The sequence below is a fragment of the Podarcis melisellensis genome (genome assembly GCF_964234715.1).
Source record: "Podarcis melisellensis genome assembly, chromosome: 1".
Taxonomy (NCBI): Eukaryota; Metazoa; Chordata; class Lepidosauria; order Squamata; family Lacertidae; genus Podarcis; species Podarcis melisellensis.
In genome coordinates this window covers 44,542,036-44,561,776 of record NC_138528.1, presented here as the reverse complement: position 1 = coordinate 44,561,776, position 19,741 = coordinate 44,542,036, and the positions used below count along the sequence as shown (strand labels likewise).

The 19,741-nt window shown below is 42.8% G+C and overlaps 1 protein-coding gene across 2 annotated transcripts in view; it reads left to right on the top strand.

The window, feature by feature from the left end:
* The first annotated feature begins 658 nt into the window (after positions 1 to 658).
* Positions 659 to 19,741, top strand: part of UBR1 (ubiquitin protein ligase E3 component n-recognin 1) — a 62,712-nt gene continuing 43,629 nt past the window's right edge. Inside the window, exons 1-9 of one of the 2 annotated variants that reach the window (XM_081889518.1) lie at positions 659 to 906; positions 9,756 to 10,012; positions 11,287 to 11,365; positions 14,975 to 15,085; positions 15,655 to 15,785; positions 16,424 to 16,562; positions 18,154 to 18,216; positions 18,519 to 18,642; positions 19,487 to 19,594. In XM_081889518.1, coding sequence (XP_081745644.1) covers positions 823 to 906; positions 9,756 to 10,012; positions 11,287 to 11,365; positions 14,975 to 15,085; positions 15,655 to 15,785; positions 16,424 to 16,562; positions 18,154 to 18,216; positions 18,519 to 18,642; positions 19,487 to 19,594 — 1,096 coding nt within the window. In that variant the 5' untranslated portion in view covers positions 659 to 822. Of the gene's footprint in view, positions 907 to 9,755; positions 10,013 to 11,286; positions 11,366 to 14,974; positions 15,086 to 15,654; positions 15,786 to 16,420; positions 16,563 to 18,153; positions 18,217 to 18,518; positions 18,643 to 19,486; positions 19,595 to 19,741 lie in introns of both variants that reach the window. The other variant, XM_081889517.1, reaches the window with a different exon arrangement.

Sequence of the window (19,741 nt, the reverse complement as noted above, 5' to 3'; positions counted from 1 at the left end):
AGGCCCTAAGCTACTGAAGGTAATGGGGCCCTTTTCTATGTCCAGCTGTCCTTCATCAACAACAAATTGTTGCTTTTTTGTGTTGAATATATGCTATATGGTAATTTATGGACCTAATAGGTATCTAGTATATGTGCTGCTGAAGCGAGCACAACCTAATAGGTATCTAAAGCCATTTGCACGCAACAAAATATGTATTTTATCAAAGTAGTTGTTGAACTGAAATACAATTAATAGGTTTATTTTCCTTTAAATTTTTTTGGGGCCCCCAAGAGAGTGGGGCCCTAAGCTATAGCTTGTTTAGCTTACGCGTAAATCCGGCACTGCCCCCTACCCCAATAAAATATTTGAGGGGGTCTCCCCCCCAAAAATTGAACGGTGCGAGTGCGCCGCGTCTTGCGATTGATGGACAAGGGGCTTTATGTGCCCCCCCATATTTTATTCAAGTTGTCTCCTTTGCCTCCAAATATGTGCGTGCCGGAGGGAAGCTTATGCAGGTCGTAGAAAAGCTTCCCCTAATGAAAGACAGAGCTAAAAAGCGCCACTTCCTCGCGCTCTGCATCTCCCGCCCGCTTAACAAGCCGTGGCTGCACCGGCGCCCTCCTCTCCCGGCAGTGGAGGAGCGTTCTCCCGCGCATGCGTGTGCGATCTCCCGCGCATGCTCAGCGTCGCCCAGGACCAAATTCGCCTCGGTTTCCAGCGCTGGGCGTCGGGTCAAGTTTTTTGGGCGAATCCCCCCCCCTCCGCCGCTCCTCCCCCCCTCCGCTGGTTTCCGGTGGGGCCGCGGCGGGGCTCGGCTTGGACATTGGCAGGTCTCCTAAGATGGCGGACGCAGGCGACGGAGCCGGAGGGATGGCTGGAGCGGGAGGCGCTGCCCCCGCGGCGAAACCCTCGGAGTTGGCCAGGGTGAGATGCCGCCGCCGCGTGGGCTTGGCAGCCCTGTGGGCTGGGCGCTCGGAGCCTCCCCGCCGGCTTGTGCCGTAGGAAGGGGGGAGTCTGTTCCTCGCGGGTAATAACGCCCCACGTCGCCCGCAGTCACGGGGCTGCCGGCTGCTTCCTTGAATGTCTGGAAGGGGCTCTTCGCCAGAAGTGCTCGGGGTCTGGCTCCCAATTGCCCGCTGCTCTGCAAACGGTTAATCTCTGCCCCTCTGTCAGGTGTTGGGAGTGGGCACCTGCACGGCGTGCCACACAGCATGCATGCTCCCGTTTAAATGACCGGCAAGAATTAGGACCTTTGCTTCGCGCTCCTTATGGTGTCTAAAACAGGCGACTTGCTATGAGCCGCAGCTGTTGTCTTAAATGTGAGCGTCCCCTCCTCTCTCCCGGTCTTGAGAAGATCTTCTCTTGAGCCGCGAAAAGGCAGGGCACTACCAGTTAAAATGAGGATTTTAATCTAGGGCAGTGGTTGTGATCAGGCAGAAGATTTTGTTATTGTAAAGTTGGGAGAGAGGAAAGGAAGAGGGCTGAGTCCAAAGATCTTACCTTCTTCCTCCTAATTCTGGTTGGGCTTAGTGGATTGTTTTGGTTTTTTTTCTTTTTAGGCCACAATAACACGAAGAAAAGATTAAGCCACATCAAACTCACAGGGTCTGATATGACATAGTTCTTTTAAATGTTTATGATAGTGTGTATTTATTTACAAATGGCTCCTGTGGGGTGACCAGCAATGCCATTCCCCCCCTCCACCAGTTCTCTAGTTAATGTTTTAGTAAAGCACCTAACCCTTTCTAAATATATTAATTTAATCTCATAAACACTTTCAAGGTGTAATAAACAAATGCAATGCTCAGACTGTTCTTTTTTATATATAGTTAATTTTGGTTTTATTCTGTCTACTGTCATTCTAAAAGTGCATCAGTTTAATACATGTTGATACTGATGCTATTGACACGTAAACAGGCAAAATACATAGACAACCCAAGGACTTGCAGCTTAACAGTATGAAACAACAGTTCAAGGAAATAGTGGGTTTTCAGGAAGTGCATATGCTGTTCTGAGTAAAAGGAACAGCGTAGCCAGAATTTATATGTCGTGTTCCTAGGCAAGACATTCTTGGAAATAGTGTGAAACAAATTTGGCAGGATTTTTCATTAAATGATTTCTTCATGGAAAGGAGTTAATGTGTAAAAGCCAGAAATAGAAAAAGAAAGTGGACTGATAATAACCAAATGTGCAGAATGATAGGCAGACCTAAATGTGCAGAAAGAGAAGTGAAATGATAGGACTGGAAGCCAGAAGTGATAAGGAATAGAGAAATGAGCAGACGGTACCTAAAATGGATCATTATTATTTGAGTTAGTGCATATACTACTTGTTTAGCATTGACTTTTCATATTCAAAATTGGTTTCAGTTTCTATTTAAACAAATCAAACTGCATTCCAGTTCCAGCCATTTCTTTCTCTTTTGAGCTGTCTGAACTTACAGAGCAACTAAACTTAGTGAATACTATGTTAAAATGTTTTCATCTTTGTCAACAGGAAAGGTGGCAGTATCATACCCTAATTTATTGGCATAAAGGGAGATGGGTTGCAGGCAGCCAGGGACATGTGTTGTCCAACTTACCATGTCAAATAAGAAGGGCACACACACATATATTCTGTTTATTTCTTTAAAGTGCATGTGAGCGGGAGATGATTGGACATGGATGTATGTGTTTTTGAAGAGCACTGTAACTTTATCAACTATCATATGTATCAGATATGGGAAAGGAAAACATCAGTAGAAAGGCACTCAAAGTGGTCTGGGGTGATATTAATTATTTGAATCTATTCCAGTCTGGGTTGAGGCCTGTGTTTAGAATAGAAATGGCCTTGGTTGCCTTGGCAGATGTCTTATGCTGGAGAATGGATATGGGAAGTGCAAGTTGATTGGTTCTCTTGTTGCGTTGAGCTCAGGCAGCTCTGAGTTAGAGTAGCTCTGCTCCTTCTGGAGGACTCATCCTGGCAGATGATGCTGTAGACTTCTATACCTATGGCTCAGAAGGTACCTCAAAGTTTTCTCTTGTACCCTGTATTATTTACATACATACAAAATTTTGTTTGTATGCCACCTTTCCATAGTTCAAACCATGCTCAAGGCATGAGATTGCGAAAAGAATACTGGTTGGGTTGCAGTGTCATCAAGTACACAGAAGGCATGCATGTCTAATCCACGCTTCCCCCTATCCTGATGAGGCTATGGACTTTTTGAACTGGTATTTGAAGAAAGTTTTAGGGTGCATGAGAAGAACAAGCTGAAGCTTAATTCAGACAAGATGTAGGCTGCTCTGGATAAGGAAATGGATTGATCCAGATGGGGGTATGCAACCAGCTCTGAACTATCCCTGAAGACAAAATTCACAACTAGGGACTTACTTATTATTAAAATAATTCTAAGTAATTATAATTCACAACAGCTGCCCATAAATAAACATTCCCTAGGGGGCTTACAACAAAGTATCAAAAACAGAATATACAATAATAATTAAAACCCAACAGTGTATAATTATTGTTCCATTTAGAGACAGCATAAAGCAGTTTACAGTCCAGATTTAAAACAGTTTTAAAACCTGGGTGAATTAAAAGGTCTTCATCTGGTCTGAAAAAACCACAAAGAAGTTTCCAGATAAGCTTGTCTAGAGAGGGTTTTTCTGGACTTGGTATTGTAGATGGAACCACATGTTGCAGTGATGGTGACAGTGGCTAGGAGTTCAGATTGCCAGTTTAGGCATATGTGCAACTATATCTAGAGAGAATGGACACAGTCCTGGCTTATCATGTGGTAGTGATGGTCAATACTGTAATTCACTTGGGGGGGGGGTGCTGCCTCTAAAATCCAGAAACCTTTGTAGTATTATTGGTATGAATTTGATGCTAAAGTGGTATTAAGTATTTTAGCTGGTTTTGATAGTTTTATGCTTCTCTGGTATTGCTATTTATACTCCTACAGTTAATTTATTGTTGTTGGGTTTTATCTTTTTGCCTATGTGTATTGTGGTTTTGGTTTTTATGGAAGCTACTTTGTGAGAGGACTTAAAAAAACAACAACCGTTTTATTGGTTTTCCATAGTGGAACAGTAAACAGAAATAAAACAAAACTTGGAGTACAGTTTGCCAATATGTCAGTTTCAGCTGGTAAAATTAAGGTACATATGATGATATTTTAAGGTTAAATTAAGCTTCTCCATAACAATACACGTTCCACAGGCAGTTGTAGTAGCAGTACTGCCTTGTTAATGTAATCTGTAAACAATGACCACGTACGGAAGAACTTATCCTTCTTACACTGTCCATTTATCACATTTGTCCATTTATCACTCTGCCACACTGAGGCAAACATTCAGAAAGTGCTGTTTTCTACACATGAGTAAACCAGGAATGTAAAGTAAGACTTCCTCATATTTTCCACCTGACAGCTTTTCCATTCTGACAGCAGCTATCGGATAGGAAACCAAAGCCCAAGAAGTAATCTCAGAGTAGATATTGCCCTCTGATATCAGTTTATGATAAATTATAATAGAAATTTCAGAAAAGACATTTTGCCAAAATTATTGTGCCGGGGCGCAGTCCTACAACATACAGATCTGGAATCCCAAAGCATCACACACCTTTCAACATTTTGGGGATTGATTATTGGTGATTTGAAAAAGTTTGGGTGGGGTCCAATGCCAATTAAGTATAGTTTTCAGGTGAGAGGACCTTTGTCCTAAAAGATGGCCAACCTCCTCTAACTTTAATTAACTAATTAATCCCATGTGAAGAACAATTCTGTAATACGCAGTGGCAAGAGAGATGTTGGAACCACTAATGACCCTTACAGAGCATCTTAACCGTGTCTACTTAATTAAATGGGATTTACTCCCAGGTAAGTAGGTTTAGGATTGCAGCCTTACTAATAATCTTGAAACATGGGTCTGAAGATGACATCAGATTCTGCAATTTATAGCAGCTTTATTTTTGATGTGCACAATATTAGGAATCTAGTGTTGGAAATAATAAGTTAAATATGAAATTAAAATGAAATACCGTATCTTAATAAAATGTTGCCTGTATTGATAGGATATTGAAATAAATTGCTTTAGTTTTTCAAAGAAAGGCTAGTATGGGTGAAGGGGTGAAGCAGTGGTAAGAGATCAGTTCAAACTTTATTGTCTGTAGCATCCTATTTGGTAAGGAGGATTTTCAGTGCATCTGCAAATATGTAGTAGGATGTGTAGTACAATGACAAGGGCACATAGTTTACAATATGGTATAACAGATTAAGAAGGATCGTGTAGACTTGCACAATATTTAAATAAAGTGCTAGCCCATTCATTGATTTTGTTTTGCATTTCCTCATGGGATTTAAAAAGGATCGTGTAAAGGTAAAGGTAAAGGTACCCCTGCCCGTTCGGGCCAGTCTTGACAGACTCTGGGGTTGTGCGGCCATCTCACTCAAGAGGCCAGGGGCCAGCGCTGTCCGGAGACACTTCCGGGTCACGTGGCCAGCGTGACATCGCTGCTCTGGCGAGCCAGAGCCACACACGGAAACGCCGTTTACCTTCCCGCTGGTAAGCGGTCCCTATTTATCTACTTGCACCTGAGAGTGCTTTCGAACTGCTAGGTTGGCAGGCGCTGGGACTGAGCAGCGGGAGCGCACCCCGCCGCAGGGATTCGAACCGCCGACCTTTCAATCGGCAAGTCCTAGGCGCTGAGGCTTTAACCCACAGCGCCACCTGCGTCCCTGTAGGATCGTGTAGACTTGCACAATATTTAAATAAAGTGATAGCCCGTTCATTGACTTTGTTTTTCATTTCCTCATGGGATTTAGCATGTTAATATTGATTCTGCTGAAGGCATATTATAAGAGTATAGTTATTTTTAAAATACAGAAGTTAATAAGCAAGATACTTATTGTATTTACTGATGCAAATCTTGAGTAAAATTGAAGGGATTCAGAGAAACTACATTGAAATTAAACTTTTTCAATGTTTCTACTTTGCATTTCCACATAATTCAATATCAGAAGCTTTTGTAAGAAGCAGAGAACATGTATCTAAATGAAGAGGAGAGGACTTTGCCCTCTCTTTGCTAGTGAGCTTTTCAGTGAGCTTTTAAAATGAAAAATATTACAAGGTGAAACTCGTGTAATTTATTTTCTTGCTGATTTTAGAATTGTGTCCCCTTCCCTTTTTCAAGTACTGATTGTACTGTGCAGTGTGCCAGATAATTCAGTGAAGATGGCAGGGTGTTAATCAGAGATGGCTTTATGAGCTAGGATTGATTATAGGCTATTATTTAGCTATTAGGAAAAGGTGCTGCCTTTTCATTTTGGCCTTTGATGTTCCACACATGACTAATATGCCTGCAGGTGGCCTAGCAACTTTTGTTGACTAATTTTCAAGACTATTTTAAACCCTAAAAAACCAAGGGCAGACTATTTAACAGAATGTGTTTGTCCAACGATGAGCCTTTTTTTTTTGAAATCTGATGTGGAGGGCTTGCTCCCAAGTGTTCAGTATGTTAGCCTGGAATCATTATGAGATGTAAGGTAGAATGGTGCAGTGGACTTAGACTGGGAAGAGCCAGGTTTAAATCTTTGCTCAGCCACAAAGCCAACTGGGTAACTTTGGGATGGTCAGTCTCCCTCTCAACCCAACCTTACAAGGTGGGTAAAATGGGAATAGGACTACCATATGTACAGGATAAAAAATTATCAGCAAGCAGTACTTAAAATTGTAATTTGTTGGCTGTCTTAAATGATGTAATTATTATTGTTTTACTGCTGTAACATAGTACTTCAGATGTTATAGCTTTCCAATTATGTTAACTTCTTTATGAAAGAAAAGTTGTATAAAATATATAAAAACAAATACAAACACACGGGATTTCCACATGTGATCTCTGGGCTTGATGGAAGTTCCGTGGAACAGGAAACATATAGCACCTCTCCCTTGGTAGCAGGTTATGAGAACGTAAGTGTTCTCCTGGATCACATCAGGAGTTTATTTACTCTAGCCTACTCTCAGATATACAGTGGTGCCTCGCAAGACGAAATTAATTCGTTCCGCAAGTCTCTTCGTCTTGCGAGTTTTTCGTCTTGCGATGCACGGTTTTCCATAGGAATGCATTGAAAATCAATTAATGCGTTCCTATGGAAAACGCCTTCCCCCGACCTCTTCTGGCGGGCGGCATTTTAAAATCGCCCGGGACAGCGGAGGACTTCTCCGCTGTCCGGGGCGATTTAAAAGCCCCTGGGAAGGCAGGCAGGGGGGACAAAGGCTTTCTCGCCCCGCCGCTCGGCTTCGGGACATCGTTCCGATGCCGGGCGGCAGGGGGAGGCTTTCTCGCCCGGCCGCCCGGCTTCGGGACATCGTTCCGATGCCGGGCGGTGGGGGGAGGCGTTCCTGCCCCACCGCCCGGCATCGGGACGATGCCCCGAAGCCGGGCGGCTGGGGGAGGCGTTCCTGCCCCACCGCCCGGCATCGGGACGATGCCCCGAAGCCGGGCGGCGGGGGGAGGCGTTCCTGCCCCACCGCCCGGCATCGGGACGATGCCCCGAAGCCGGGCGGCGGGGGGAGGCTTTCCCGCCCGGCCGCCCGGCTTCGGGACATCGTTCCGATGCCGGGCGGCTGGGGGAGGCGTTCCTGCCCCACCGCCCGGCATCGGGACGATGCCCGGAAGCCGGGCGGCGGGGGGAGGCTTTCCCGCCCGGCCGCCCGGCTTCGGGACATCGTTCCGATGCCGGGCAGCTGGGGGAGGCGTGCCGGGCAGCGGGGGGAGGCGTTCCTGCCCCACCGCCCGGCATCGGGAGATGCCCCGAAGCCGGGCGGCTGGGGGAGGCGTTCCTGCCCCACTTCCCGGCATCGGGACGATGCCCCGAAGCCGGGCGGCTGGGGGAGGCGTTCCTGCCCCACCGCCCGGCATCGGGACGATGCCCCGATGCCGGGCGGCAGGGGGGAGGCGTTCCTGCCCCACCGCCCGGCATCGGGACGATGCCCCGAAGCCGGGCGGCTGGGGGAGGCGTTCCTGCCCCACCGCCCGGCATCGGGACGATGCCCCGAAGCCGGGCGGCGGGGGGAGGCTTCAAAAGCCGTCCGGGGGCTTTTAAATCGCCCCGGACAGTCCCGGGGCGATTTAAAAGCCCCCGGTTAGGCAGGCAGGGGGGGCAAAAGTCTTTGCCCCCCCTGCCTGTCTTCAAAAGCCGTCCGGGATAGCGGGAAGCGCTTCCCTGCTATCCCGGACCGCTTTTAAAATGCTGGCGGTGGGGAGCAAAGCCTTTCGCCCCCGCCGGCCTTCCTGGACCTCTTCTGAAGTCCGGAGGGGGGGGGGAAGGCTTTGCTCCCCACCGCCAGCATTTAAAAAAAGGTCCCCGAGATTTCCCTATGGGCTTTCGTCTTGCGATGCAAGCCCATAGGGAAAATCGTCTAGCGAAGCGTCGCAAAAACCGAAAAACCCTTTCGTCTTGCGGGTTTTTCGTCTTGCGAGGCATTCGTCTTGCGGGGCACCACTGTACTTAACAACCAAGCATGAACAAAATATTATATCCGTATTGTTTGCCTTCAGCACTTGGTACTCAGAGTGGCTGAGTGGGGAATTGAACCCTTGACTCCCCTGACCCAGTCTGGCACTCTTTACCATCCTTGCTATGGTGATGTATAAACCATTACTTTATCTGTTATTCTCATCTTTTAACAACTGATATATTGGGATCAGCCGTATTCTTTTGACTGTGTTGTAACCAGCTCTGGCACCTTATGGTGAAGTGTAGGTGAGAAATGCATCATCATCGTTATTTTCATCATCATAATCAGAAACTATTCCTTGGTGCCTTTGGGGGAAATGTTGGTTGAATGGCATATGGGAGTATGTTTGTAAATCATGTATACATGCTGGCATCTAATTTTATGACTTGTTGTAGCCACAAACCTGGCTTAAGTTAACATTTCTGCAATGGTAGAGCATGAGACTCCTAATCTCAGGGTTGTGGGTTTTGTTGGGAAACAGGGGGTTGGACTAGATGACCCTCATGGTCTCTTCCAACTCTGCAATTCTATGATTTACAAGTGGAGCATTTTCCCACTTGTTATATTGCCTGCCAGTTGTAATCCTGTTATGAACAGTTATAGCCCGCTATTAGGAAAGTGTGGTTATGCTGATGAAGTTGATTGTAATGGGAGAAATGCTTCTAGAGTATTGTATCATGTGAGTCATCCCTCTTGTAGCTTCTCCTGATGCTTCATAGCTATAAAGATCTGAGGGTGGGGGAAGAAAAGGAGGAGCTGAGGACAGCTAACTTATGCCTGTAGCTCCTGAAGGCTTTTGGAAATGGCAGCTTCAGAGCTTTTGTCCAGGACTGAAAGATGGAAACATATATCGCCAGTTCTTAAGCATCTTCATTGGTTACCGGCCTCTTTCCGAGTACAATTCAAAGCAGTTATTCTTCTCTTTAAAGTCCTGTACAGTGGTACCTCGGGTTACAGATGCTTCAGGTTACAGACTCCGCTAACCTGGAAGTAGTGCCTCGGGTTAGGAGCTTTGCTTCAGGATGAGAACAGAAATCGCATGGTGGCGGCGCGGCAGCAATGGGAGGCCCCATTAGCTAAAGTGGTACCTCAGGTTAAGAATAGTTTCAGGTTAAGAACAGACCTCCAGAACGAATTAAGTTCTTAACGCGAGGTACCACTGTACAGCTTAGCTTGAGATCATGATACTGTACATGAAAGAATGCCTGTTCATGTGCTTCGCTTATCCAGGCCCCCTCACCATGTCTAAGTATACTTTTGTGTTTCTTGCAGTGGTGGGACGAGAAGCTTGACTTTCACACTGCCTTTCTTCAGCATCTGGCAAAAGTTGTTCCGGACATTTATTTTGATGAAATGGATCCCTTGCCAGAGAAGGAGGAAGAAATAGCTCAGATGACCATATTGTACCCACTGGAGTGGTATCTGTTCGGTGAAGATCCAGATATCTGTCTAGAGAAGCTACGGCAGAGTGGCACTCCTCAGCTCTGTGGAAAGGTGTTCAAAGGTGGAGAGACAACATATTCATGCAGGTGAATAATTACACTCTTGCTCTGCGATATTTCCTTCTGTTATGTGACACAGCAACATGCAGATTGCAAAATAGATTTGGTGCATCACGTATTTCTAATACGTTTGCACTTTCTGAGGATACTAGTATAAGGTAATAGTCATATAAGGGCAAGCGATAACAGGGATAGGGGAAGAGGGGAGTCTTGCAACTTAAAATAAAAGGGAAAACAATGGTAAAAGCAGATAAACTTCCATTTAAAAGACATGGGCACAGCAGCTGGGCCTGGGACATGGGGAGTTGAGAAAACCCCTGTTACTTACATCTAGTCCCCCAGCTCCCAATATTGCTTCTGTGTGAGGTGTAGAGCTGCAGCTGTCTGTTGCTGTTGTAATACATTTGTAGGTGGGGCTGCCCTGGAAGACAACCTGGAAACGTAAGTTAGCACAGAATGTGGCTGCCAGACTTTTAACTAGTGTAACTAGGCTGAATCACATTATATTTATTTTGCAAAAACTACATTGATTACCTACTTGCTTCTAAGCCCTATTCAGGATACTGGTATTTAACTTTAAGACCGAAGGTTCAAATACCTGAAGGAGTGCCTCTCTTTATATCAACCTACTGGAGTCTTAAGATCTTCAGTTAAGGCTTTTCTCTGTGCACACTTGCTAGGGGAAGTACATTTTATAGCAAAAAGGGAGAGAGCCTGCTCTGTGCTGCCCTGAGTTTGAAGTACTCTCCCTATAGAGGCATGGCTAGCACTGACTTCAGGATTTTTAGGCACTAGGTCAAACCTTTATGCATTTTAAGTTGCAGTTTATGTAGTTCATGTTGGTTAGTCTGCTATGTTGTTTTAACTGCTTCTAAATAGTTTTTATACCACCTGGTATCTGTGAGGATGAAGGGTCTAAATATCTTTTTCAATAATAAATATTTTTATAATAACTGTTGACCGCTATTATAACATGGTGACTCAGTTTTGATAGAGAACTGAACTGTAGTTCTGGTGCATGGAGACAAGTCTTGGTGAGTCTTGGGGTTGCACATTTCCTCTTCTTCATGAACAAGAGAGTGAAAGCTTCTGCCTTTACTTCTGAACAAACTTCAGTTCTATGTTATATAGTTGCAACTAATATTGAAGCCAAATATTAATTTTAATATTGAATTTGTAATGTTCATACTTTGAAAATGAATAGAATGTCTAAAACTTTGCTACCAGCATTGCTGGAATATGGGCGATTTGTGGTGTTTTGGAGTGGGTGGTTATACAGTGGTTTCTTACTTTCGTTGCAGAGACTGTGCAATTGATCCAACTTGTGTACTCTGCATGGATTGCTTCCAGAACAGCATTCACAAAAACCACCGTTACAAGGTAATATAATGTATGCTTCACAATAATTTGCTAGAGCTTTTTCTTTTCTTTTTTAAACTTTCTTTTATTATTTTATTAAATATGTAATAAGCAAGACTAAGAGAGTATTTCAAGAATTCAACAAAACGTAAAGAGACAAAAAACCCCCATATTTTTCTCTCTATAAGACGCACCAGACAATAAGACGCACCTAGTTTTTGGAGGAGGAAAACAAGAAAAAAAATATTCTGAATCTCAGAAGCCAGAACAGCAAGAGGGATTGCTGCACAGCGAAAGCAGCGATCCCTCTTCCTGTTCTGGCTTCTGGGATAGCTGCGCAGCCTGCATTCGCTCCATAAGACACACACACATTTCCCCTTACTTTTTAGGAGGGAAAAAGTGAGTCTTATAGAGCAAAAAATACGGTATTTTAAAAAAAAACGTGTACAAAAGAAGCAGTGTGACAGTATTCCAAGATAAGATGTAAACAGCGAATCAAAAACTCATCTAATCAAAAACAGCACCAGATGGAATTTCTCATTTGTGTGACTGTGTTGTTAAACAAGCTAAAAAACCACCAGACAGCTGCGAAGTCCAATGAGTCCACTTCCCCTCTGAGAACCTGGAGTTGGTGGGTCAATTTCTCTGTTGTGGCTATAAGTAAAGCTTTTTATAACCGGTTTGTAATAGAGTACATAGAAGGGTCTTTCCAGCCTTGAGTCGCGACTAAAGGGGCAGCTGTTAGCAAATGAGTTATCAGTATCTTGCTATGTAAATTGGAATTATCTCCTACAAACGTGGAAAATAAGCACAACCTGGATAGACCTATAGATCTTTGGCCTGGTGGTGGTGCTGAGATCAAAAACCACTGAGCCTTTCACATTGCAACTCCACCAACAAAATGGGAAGCACCCTTTTAGCATGTGGCTTACTGGGGTTAAAAACCATTTCTGTATTTAATGAATTTTCCCTACCAGAGCTGAAACTGAAACGAAAGGTTTAGAGGACCACATTCTAGACTACTGTGAGGGATCGATTTCTAAAGCTACATCAGCCTCCACTTGCTAATCAAAGGTTTTCAAAGGGAGAAAATTGAAAGTCTAGAAGCCAGAGCATAAAGCCAGTTCAAACAAGTCCTTTCTGAGAACCTTTGGATACCCTGAGGTTCAAATCTCTTCAAAGTTCTGCCTCCAGTCTGTAATTCCTTGTCTTTAATAAAATGAGAGATATGTTTGATGCTCAACGAATCTATTTTTTGCTCTCGCAACTTGTTGCACAAGGCTAGTTTGTCTACTTCCTTATAATGATGAAGAAAAGGCGAGGGAGTCAGTGGAGATGGAGAGGAAGCCAACTTCCCTCTCCATCTATACTGGATACTCAGCATACAACTAGTTTCCCAGGTTTCGCCATAACAGCCATAATCCTGGTTGGCAAGGTAGAGCAGCCAGCCAGGAAGTTGACTCCGGGCTCTTGATGGCAATCCAGCATTTAAAGTCATCAGTGGTTAACTGTGGGATCATCTGGCATAACTGCAGCACATCAAAATAAGTTTGTAGGCTGGGGAAGCCCCATCCTCCTGCTCTTGACTTGGCAAATGAGAGACATAGCAAGTTTTGCTTTACGGGCCTGCAAGATGAACATGTTGAGAGCTGATTGCCAGCCTTTAATAGTTTTACTTGGAATTAAAATAAGGAGCACTTGGAAAATGAACAGGAGCCTGGGCACAGCAGCCATTTTAACTTTGGCTGCCCTGCCCTGAGTCAAGAGGTTTAAATTCCTCCAGGCTCCAAGGTATTGTTTAATCTGTTTAAGCATTGGTAAAAAATAAATTTAAGAAAATCATCCAAATCCTTGTGCTTTCTAATAAGGGTTATACATAGTGAAATAAGGTTATGCAAAGACGACTCAAATTCATATATTTGCTTTCAGGCTCTGTATATGTTTTTAGTTACTAGTTTATGACTTGGGGAGGACTAGTTTAATTGCTTTCCTAAATTCCAGACTTCTAATAAACTTTGACTAGGTGTCTTAGCAGTTGAATTCTTAACATATAGTCTGAGCTCTAAAGAACACTGCAACTTTTTCCACTATTGAGAAGGGGTTGGGGGCTTGTTTTTCTTGAACAGCAGGTTCCATGTCACATACCCAAACCATTTTTGTAATTAAAGACTTACCAAATCAATTTGTGAGATGGCGTGGGGATTTGTTGAAAGAAAAAAATTAAGTGATATACCCAAGCCCTTGTACACACCTGCAGCCTTGTAGATCACAGCGGTTGGTGTGGAGATTGCTCAAACTGCATTGAAGGTTTGCCTAGCTGGTGACATCTCGGCCTATGTCTACCACTGCCTCTCAATTCACCTAACCTCTGAACAAAAGGAATTTTGAGACTTTGATGCAACTTTCAACTCCTATCTCCCCAGTTAGTGCTGAACGAGTTCATCCTGTTTTCTTTTGGTCAAAGCATTTAGTTAGCATAAAAGTGTGGTGCATCATAAAAGTATACAGTCAAACCCAAGAAGCTTTATTGCAATTAAGGAAGGAAATAGAAGGGATAGGAAAGAATACAAAAGGGAGGGGGGAATCCTTTGTATTCCTTAGATCTGCACCATCCATGATGTTTAGTAGATGGTAGTTTTTTCATAGAGAGCAATCCCCATTTTTAATGCTGTAGGATCAGGGAGTGGGTTGATGGGAGCAGGGGAATTGTTCAGTCAGGTATGGTCATACGGACTTGAATAAAATTCTAATGCAAGGGTATGGAATCTGCAGCCTCCACCTAACTTCACACTGGTGGGGAAAGCTAAAATGGAGGGAATGATGGAAGGAGCCATATGGGGCAAAGTTTCGGTGCTTGGAACATGGCATGTCCAACACATAGTCGGAAGAGCACCTGGGAAGATGACATGCTGAGTTATGATTTTTGCTTCTTTCGAATAAACCATAGTTTAAACTAAGCAGAGTTTCCTCATGTTTCTAAAACAAAAGTGAAAACTTATGATCTCTTTGTGGCCCTGCCAGAGGAGGAGAGAGAGCACCCAATCCTGAGACTCGTTATTGCTCACACACATAATGCTAATACATAGTTGAGCATAGTGTTCTAAAAGGGCTTTGGGTGCAAATTTTTATTTTTATTTATTTATTTAATATTTATTTGTTGAATAAAATTTGTTTGTGTAACAAAACCAACACCCAAAACCTCAAAGAGGTTTACGAAAAGGATAAAACAATACAGTCATTAGTAAAAACAGCTATTTAAAACATTCAGATAATAAATAAAATCAGTGATAAGCGAAAGACTGATGAAAATACATGGAAACATTCTACGTATCTGAGTAGGCTTGCCTGTTTTTAGGAGGTTTGAAATGAGTACAATGAAGAGGCCTGCCTTGCATCAGTAGGCAGGGAATTCCAAATTGTGGGAACGCCACAGAGATTCATTTCTTACAAATGTGGAACGAGTATTATGTGGCACCTGTAAAGGTGCCAGTTCCACAGAATGAAGTGGTTGAGTGGGAATGTATAGGGGAAGGTGACCCCTCAGGTAAACTGATTCCAAATCATGTAGGGCTTTTTGTATTGTAGCCCAGTTGAGTAACACCTTGTATCTGATGGCCTTAATTGTTTCAGATGCACACTTCTACTGGAGGAGGTTTTTGTGATTGTGGAGATACAGAAGCATGGAAGACTGGACCGCTGTGTACAAATCATGAGCCTGGAGCAGCAGGAAGCACGGAAGAGGTAACACACCTGCCTGTAATATATTGGAAAACAGATATTATAAGACCTCACACTTCATGATGTACCGTATTTTTCGCTCTATAAGACGCACCAGACCACAAGACGCACCTAGTTTTTGGAGGAGGAAAACAAGAAAAATAATATTCTGAATCTCAGAAGCCAGAACAGCAAGAGGGATCGCTGCGCAGTGAAAGCAGCAATCCCTCTTGCTGTTCTGGCTTCTGTGATAGCTGCGCAGCCTGCATTCGCTCCATAAGACGAACACACATTTCCCCTTACTTTTTAGGAGGGAAAAAGTGAGTCTTATAGGGCAAAAAATACGGTATTTGTTGCTGTTATGGGAGTGTATGTTAAGATGAGAGGCAGTATAAAAATATTTTTTAATAAATAAATAACCGCTCACTTATTTTCAGAGTGCTGCATTTACTATATATTTTTAAGCTTTTTATTAAATTCCCATTATTCAGATTATTGTAACAACAGTTGGAGGAAGAGTGTTCCTTATGTTCAACAGATTAATATTGCACAACATTTCTTAATTCATATTAGTGTTTCCCCCCCCCCCGTAGAACCTGGAATGCCAGTTGAATGAAGAGCTAATAGCGCAAGCAAGAAAAATGTTCCCTTCAGTGATAAAATATATTGTAGATATGACTGTTTGGGAGGAAGAGAAGGAGCTGCCTCCAGAGCTCATAACTAGGTAAGTGATGTGCTGGAGTTGGTGGCAAGTGTTTTACTTGCCTATAAGTGGTAAAACATTAGAAAATAAAGCAGAGTCATTCAGTTACTTAGTAAGGAAAGCCAAAAGGACTAGTCAGATTAGTGAGAAGCATGACTGCATTTGAAAACAACAACAATGATAAGGGACAGGAAGGTAGGAAAGTGACGGTCCGCTGGCATTATCTCTGATTATCTGCTGAATTATCTCTGATACTACCAAGGACTTTCTTGAACCATAATTCAATAATGTTAACTCTACATAGGGAGGTGAGCTCACATCGTGGATGGAGATTAAACGAAGAACTATTAAACAATATAGAAATAAGAGAGAAAGGTAAAAAAATAATTAAAGAATATTTTGAAGTCAGCCTCAACTAAGGGGTAGATGAGAAAGTGGTCTGGGACGCAAGTAAGACATTCCTTACTTCAGGATCAGTAGCTATTCTAATGTAAATAAGAACATTATTTATGTAAATCAGAGCTTAAGCAATTCCTCCAATTTGATTGCTTGTCTCTTTTTTACTTAATGGCGTACATTTGTTTTGTTGCCCAATATGTATGTTGGAGTTTATTTTAGTATTCTCTTGTTAGAATTACATTTTGGTTTCCTCCCAGTAGAGAGAAGCTGGACAAATACTACTGTGTCCTTTTCAATGATGAACATCATTCTTATGACCATGTTATCTATAGCCTACAAAGAACTCTTGGCTGTGAGCTTGGAGAAGCCCAGATATATACTGCTGCTATAGATAAAGAGGTTGGTAGTATGCACCATTCCTGTTACAACTGTACTATATTGTAGCCGAGTTGAAAGAAAGCCAATTGTACTGTTGTGGTCCATAATTTGCTTCCATTACTTAGCAAGAAAAGCCAAAATGCTTCATAAGTGGTAGGTGAGAAAACAGTAAGAGTTATCAGTTAATACAGTCAAACCTTGGTTTTTGAACGTAATCTCTTCTTGAAGACCATTCGACTTCTGAAACATTTGACAACCGAGGCGCGGCTTCCGATTGGTTGCAAGAGCTTCTTTCATTCAAGCGGAAGCTACGTTGGACATTTGAGTTCCGAAGAACGTTTGAAAACCGGAGCATTTACTTCCGGGTTTTCGGCGTTCGGAAACCGAAACGTTTGAAAACGGAGCCGATCAACAACCAAGGTTTGATTGCACCCTGTGGTTGTGGGTTTGCCACATTCCTGCCACCGTGTTCTGTAACAATTGTGTTTTGGAGATAAGGGATTATTTCCACGGAAGAGAAGAGAGAGGAACAGAACGTCACCATTTCCCAACAGTATTGGCATTGCACTGCCTCTTGGTGGAGCATGACAGCATTTTCCTCTCTCCGAAGCAATATCACTTGGTGTGCGATATTGCTTGTGGCACTCCATATTGTGACCCTACTTTTCCAGGCAGTTATATGAAAAATATATTGAAAGGAGTTTCTTTTATCAAGGGAAATATCAGCAGGAATATGTATATGTATAGCTGTGTCATCTACCATATTTTTCGCCCCATAGGAAGCACCGCCCTATAGGACGCACCTAGGGTTTTTTTTTGGGGGGGGAATAAAGAAAAAAAATTAATTCCCCACCCCCACCCCAGCCCCCAGAACAGCCTGCTATCCGCAAGTCTAGGGAGCCGCGCCAGTCTTCAGCGCGCCCGAGGCTTCGGAATGCAGGCAGCTCTGCGCAACCTTTGGGAGCCTGGCGCGGCTTCCCACCAGGCTCCCGAGGGTTGCGCAGAGCTGCGCGGAGCCCGGGAGTGCAGGAAGCTCTGTGCAACCTTTTGCTTTGCGCCAGTATATCTATCTATATGTAGATTTGGGCAATGAATCATGAGGGAAGAACCCTTCCCTCATGATTCATTGGGATGAATTGGGCCATGCAGTAACACTCTTCAAGGTTAGGGTCTGTCTTGAGAGACACGAAGCTGCCTTACACTAAGCTAAGGCATCCCATTGGTCCAAGTATTGTCTGCAATGTTTGGGGACAGCTCTCCTGGGTTTAAGACAGGCATCTTTTTCAACCCTACCTGGAAATTCCAGGAATTGAATCTGGGACCTTTGGCAAATGCTCTGACACTGAGTCCTTACTCATCCATGGAAATCAAGCTACACACCACAGCATTACAACTGAGTCAGTACAAACAAAATTCTAAATGCGCCCACACCATAGGGTGCATCAGTCTAGTGAAATCTCCAAAGATAAAGAGTTGAAACCATGCAATATCATTAGCTGCTTATGAAACAGTTGAACATCCTTAGTTCAGTCTTACCTTTGTTTACATAATGTTATAAGATCAAGTTCTGCCATTACCTGACCTAAATATGTCACTTCTTCTAATTATTCAGGGCCGGAAGGCTGTCAAGGCAGGATCATATGCTGTTTGCCAGGAAGCAAAAGAAGAGATTAAGGTAACTTCCTGAAATGTGTCAGATATACCCAGTTAATACTGAATAATTGTTCTGTTCCTTTACAGATGCAAAGACTTCAAATCATTCTTGACCTTTTCAGATTTTTCTTATCCTACATTTTTTGTAACATTTAATCAATTAAGCTTCAGACACTGTGCTCCAACTGTTCCAGCTGTCCTCTCTTTTCCTTAGTTCGAAGTACAAATGGCATGAAAGAGAAGATGAAAGGAAAAAAGTAGACAAGATCAAAGAATCAGTTAATATCCTCTAATTCTAATGTCTTTTTTTTTTTAATCTTCTAGAAACATTCGAACAACGTTTCCCAAGGCCCCCTAAATGTTAAGGTTCTTCATGCTGATATTATGGCTCACCAGAAATTTGCTCTGCGTCTTGGTTCCTGGTTAAACAAACTTATGAGCTACTCAAGTAAGCGCCTTAAATTGCTCTGTATCATAATCAAATGCCGAAACATTGACAAGAGAATTCTTTCCTTAATTGCAGGACCAGTCTTTCTTAAATGGTCAAAGCTATTATTGATACTAAAATCATTTTTCATGTGCAAGCATTTTATACTAAGGATTTGCATCTTACAAAATGTCCAGATATAAAACCCACAGTTGTGTTTGGGAAATATTCCCATTCACTTGAATTCAAGCCTCAATTTCCTTGTGTTTTTCTGAGGTAGCGAAAGTAATGCTATTCTGGTCTTCTTGTCCCTGGCTGTCCCAGAAATAAATATTCAATTATATGGTGATGGCTAGCTGGGGTATGTTCTTGTAGGCCATGTTCCTAATTATCAATTCATGTGCTCCTCATGGCTGCTTTTAATTCAGAATAAAAGTGGCTAGCATAAATACCATGAGTTTGCTTAAACTTACTTTAATATATTTTAAAATTGTTGTAAACAGCCCTGGGACCTTACGATGGAGGCAGGGTTGGAAATTGAATAAGTAGTCATATGTTATTGGTATTGTTTGTTCAAAGCTGGTCCAGAATAACATCTCAAATATGCAAGGCAATAGTAGTTCTAGAAACTTTACACTCTTGTTTCAAAAGAAATAATATTGATTGAAAGATAAACATGGCAGTACAGGGTCAGCGATGAGGTGGGGTCCTTGCAAATGTAAGGAATTGATTTCAGAATAGAGATACTATTCTGTTACATCTGAAGATTTATTGGCAAAAGTTTTTTTTTAATCAAAAGAATACAACATTTAAGCAGGCCGCAATCATTCCAATAACCCTTCGAGATTATTTTACTCTATTTTAGGTGACTTTCGTCAGATCTTTTGTCAAATATGTCTAAAAGAAGAAATTGATTCAGAGAAACCTTGTCTTATAAGCACATTGATGCTTTGGGATGCAAAACTTTACAAAGGTAAGTTGAATTGATGTTAATTGAGCTTCTTTACAAGCTGTGATGTATTAAACCTTCAGTGTCTGCCACTCAGTTTAAGATGAGTGAAACTTTGATATTTGGAAATAGTCTGACAGCTACTTTTTAAATTTTGAAAAAAGATTGATG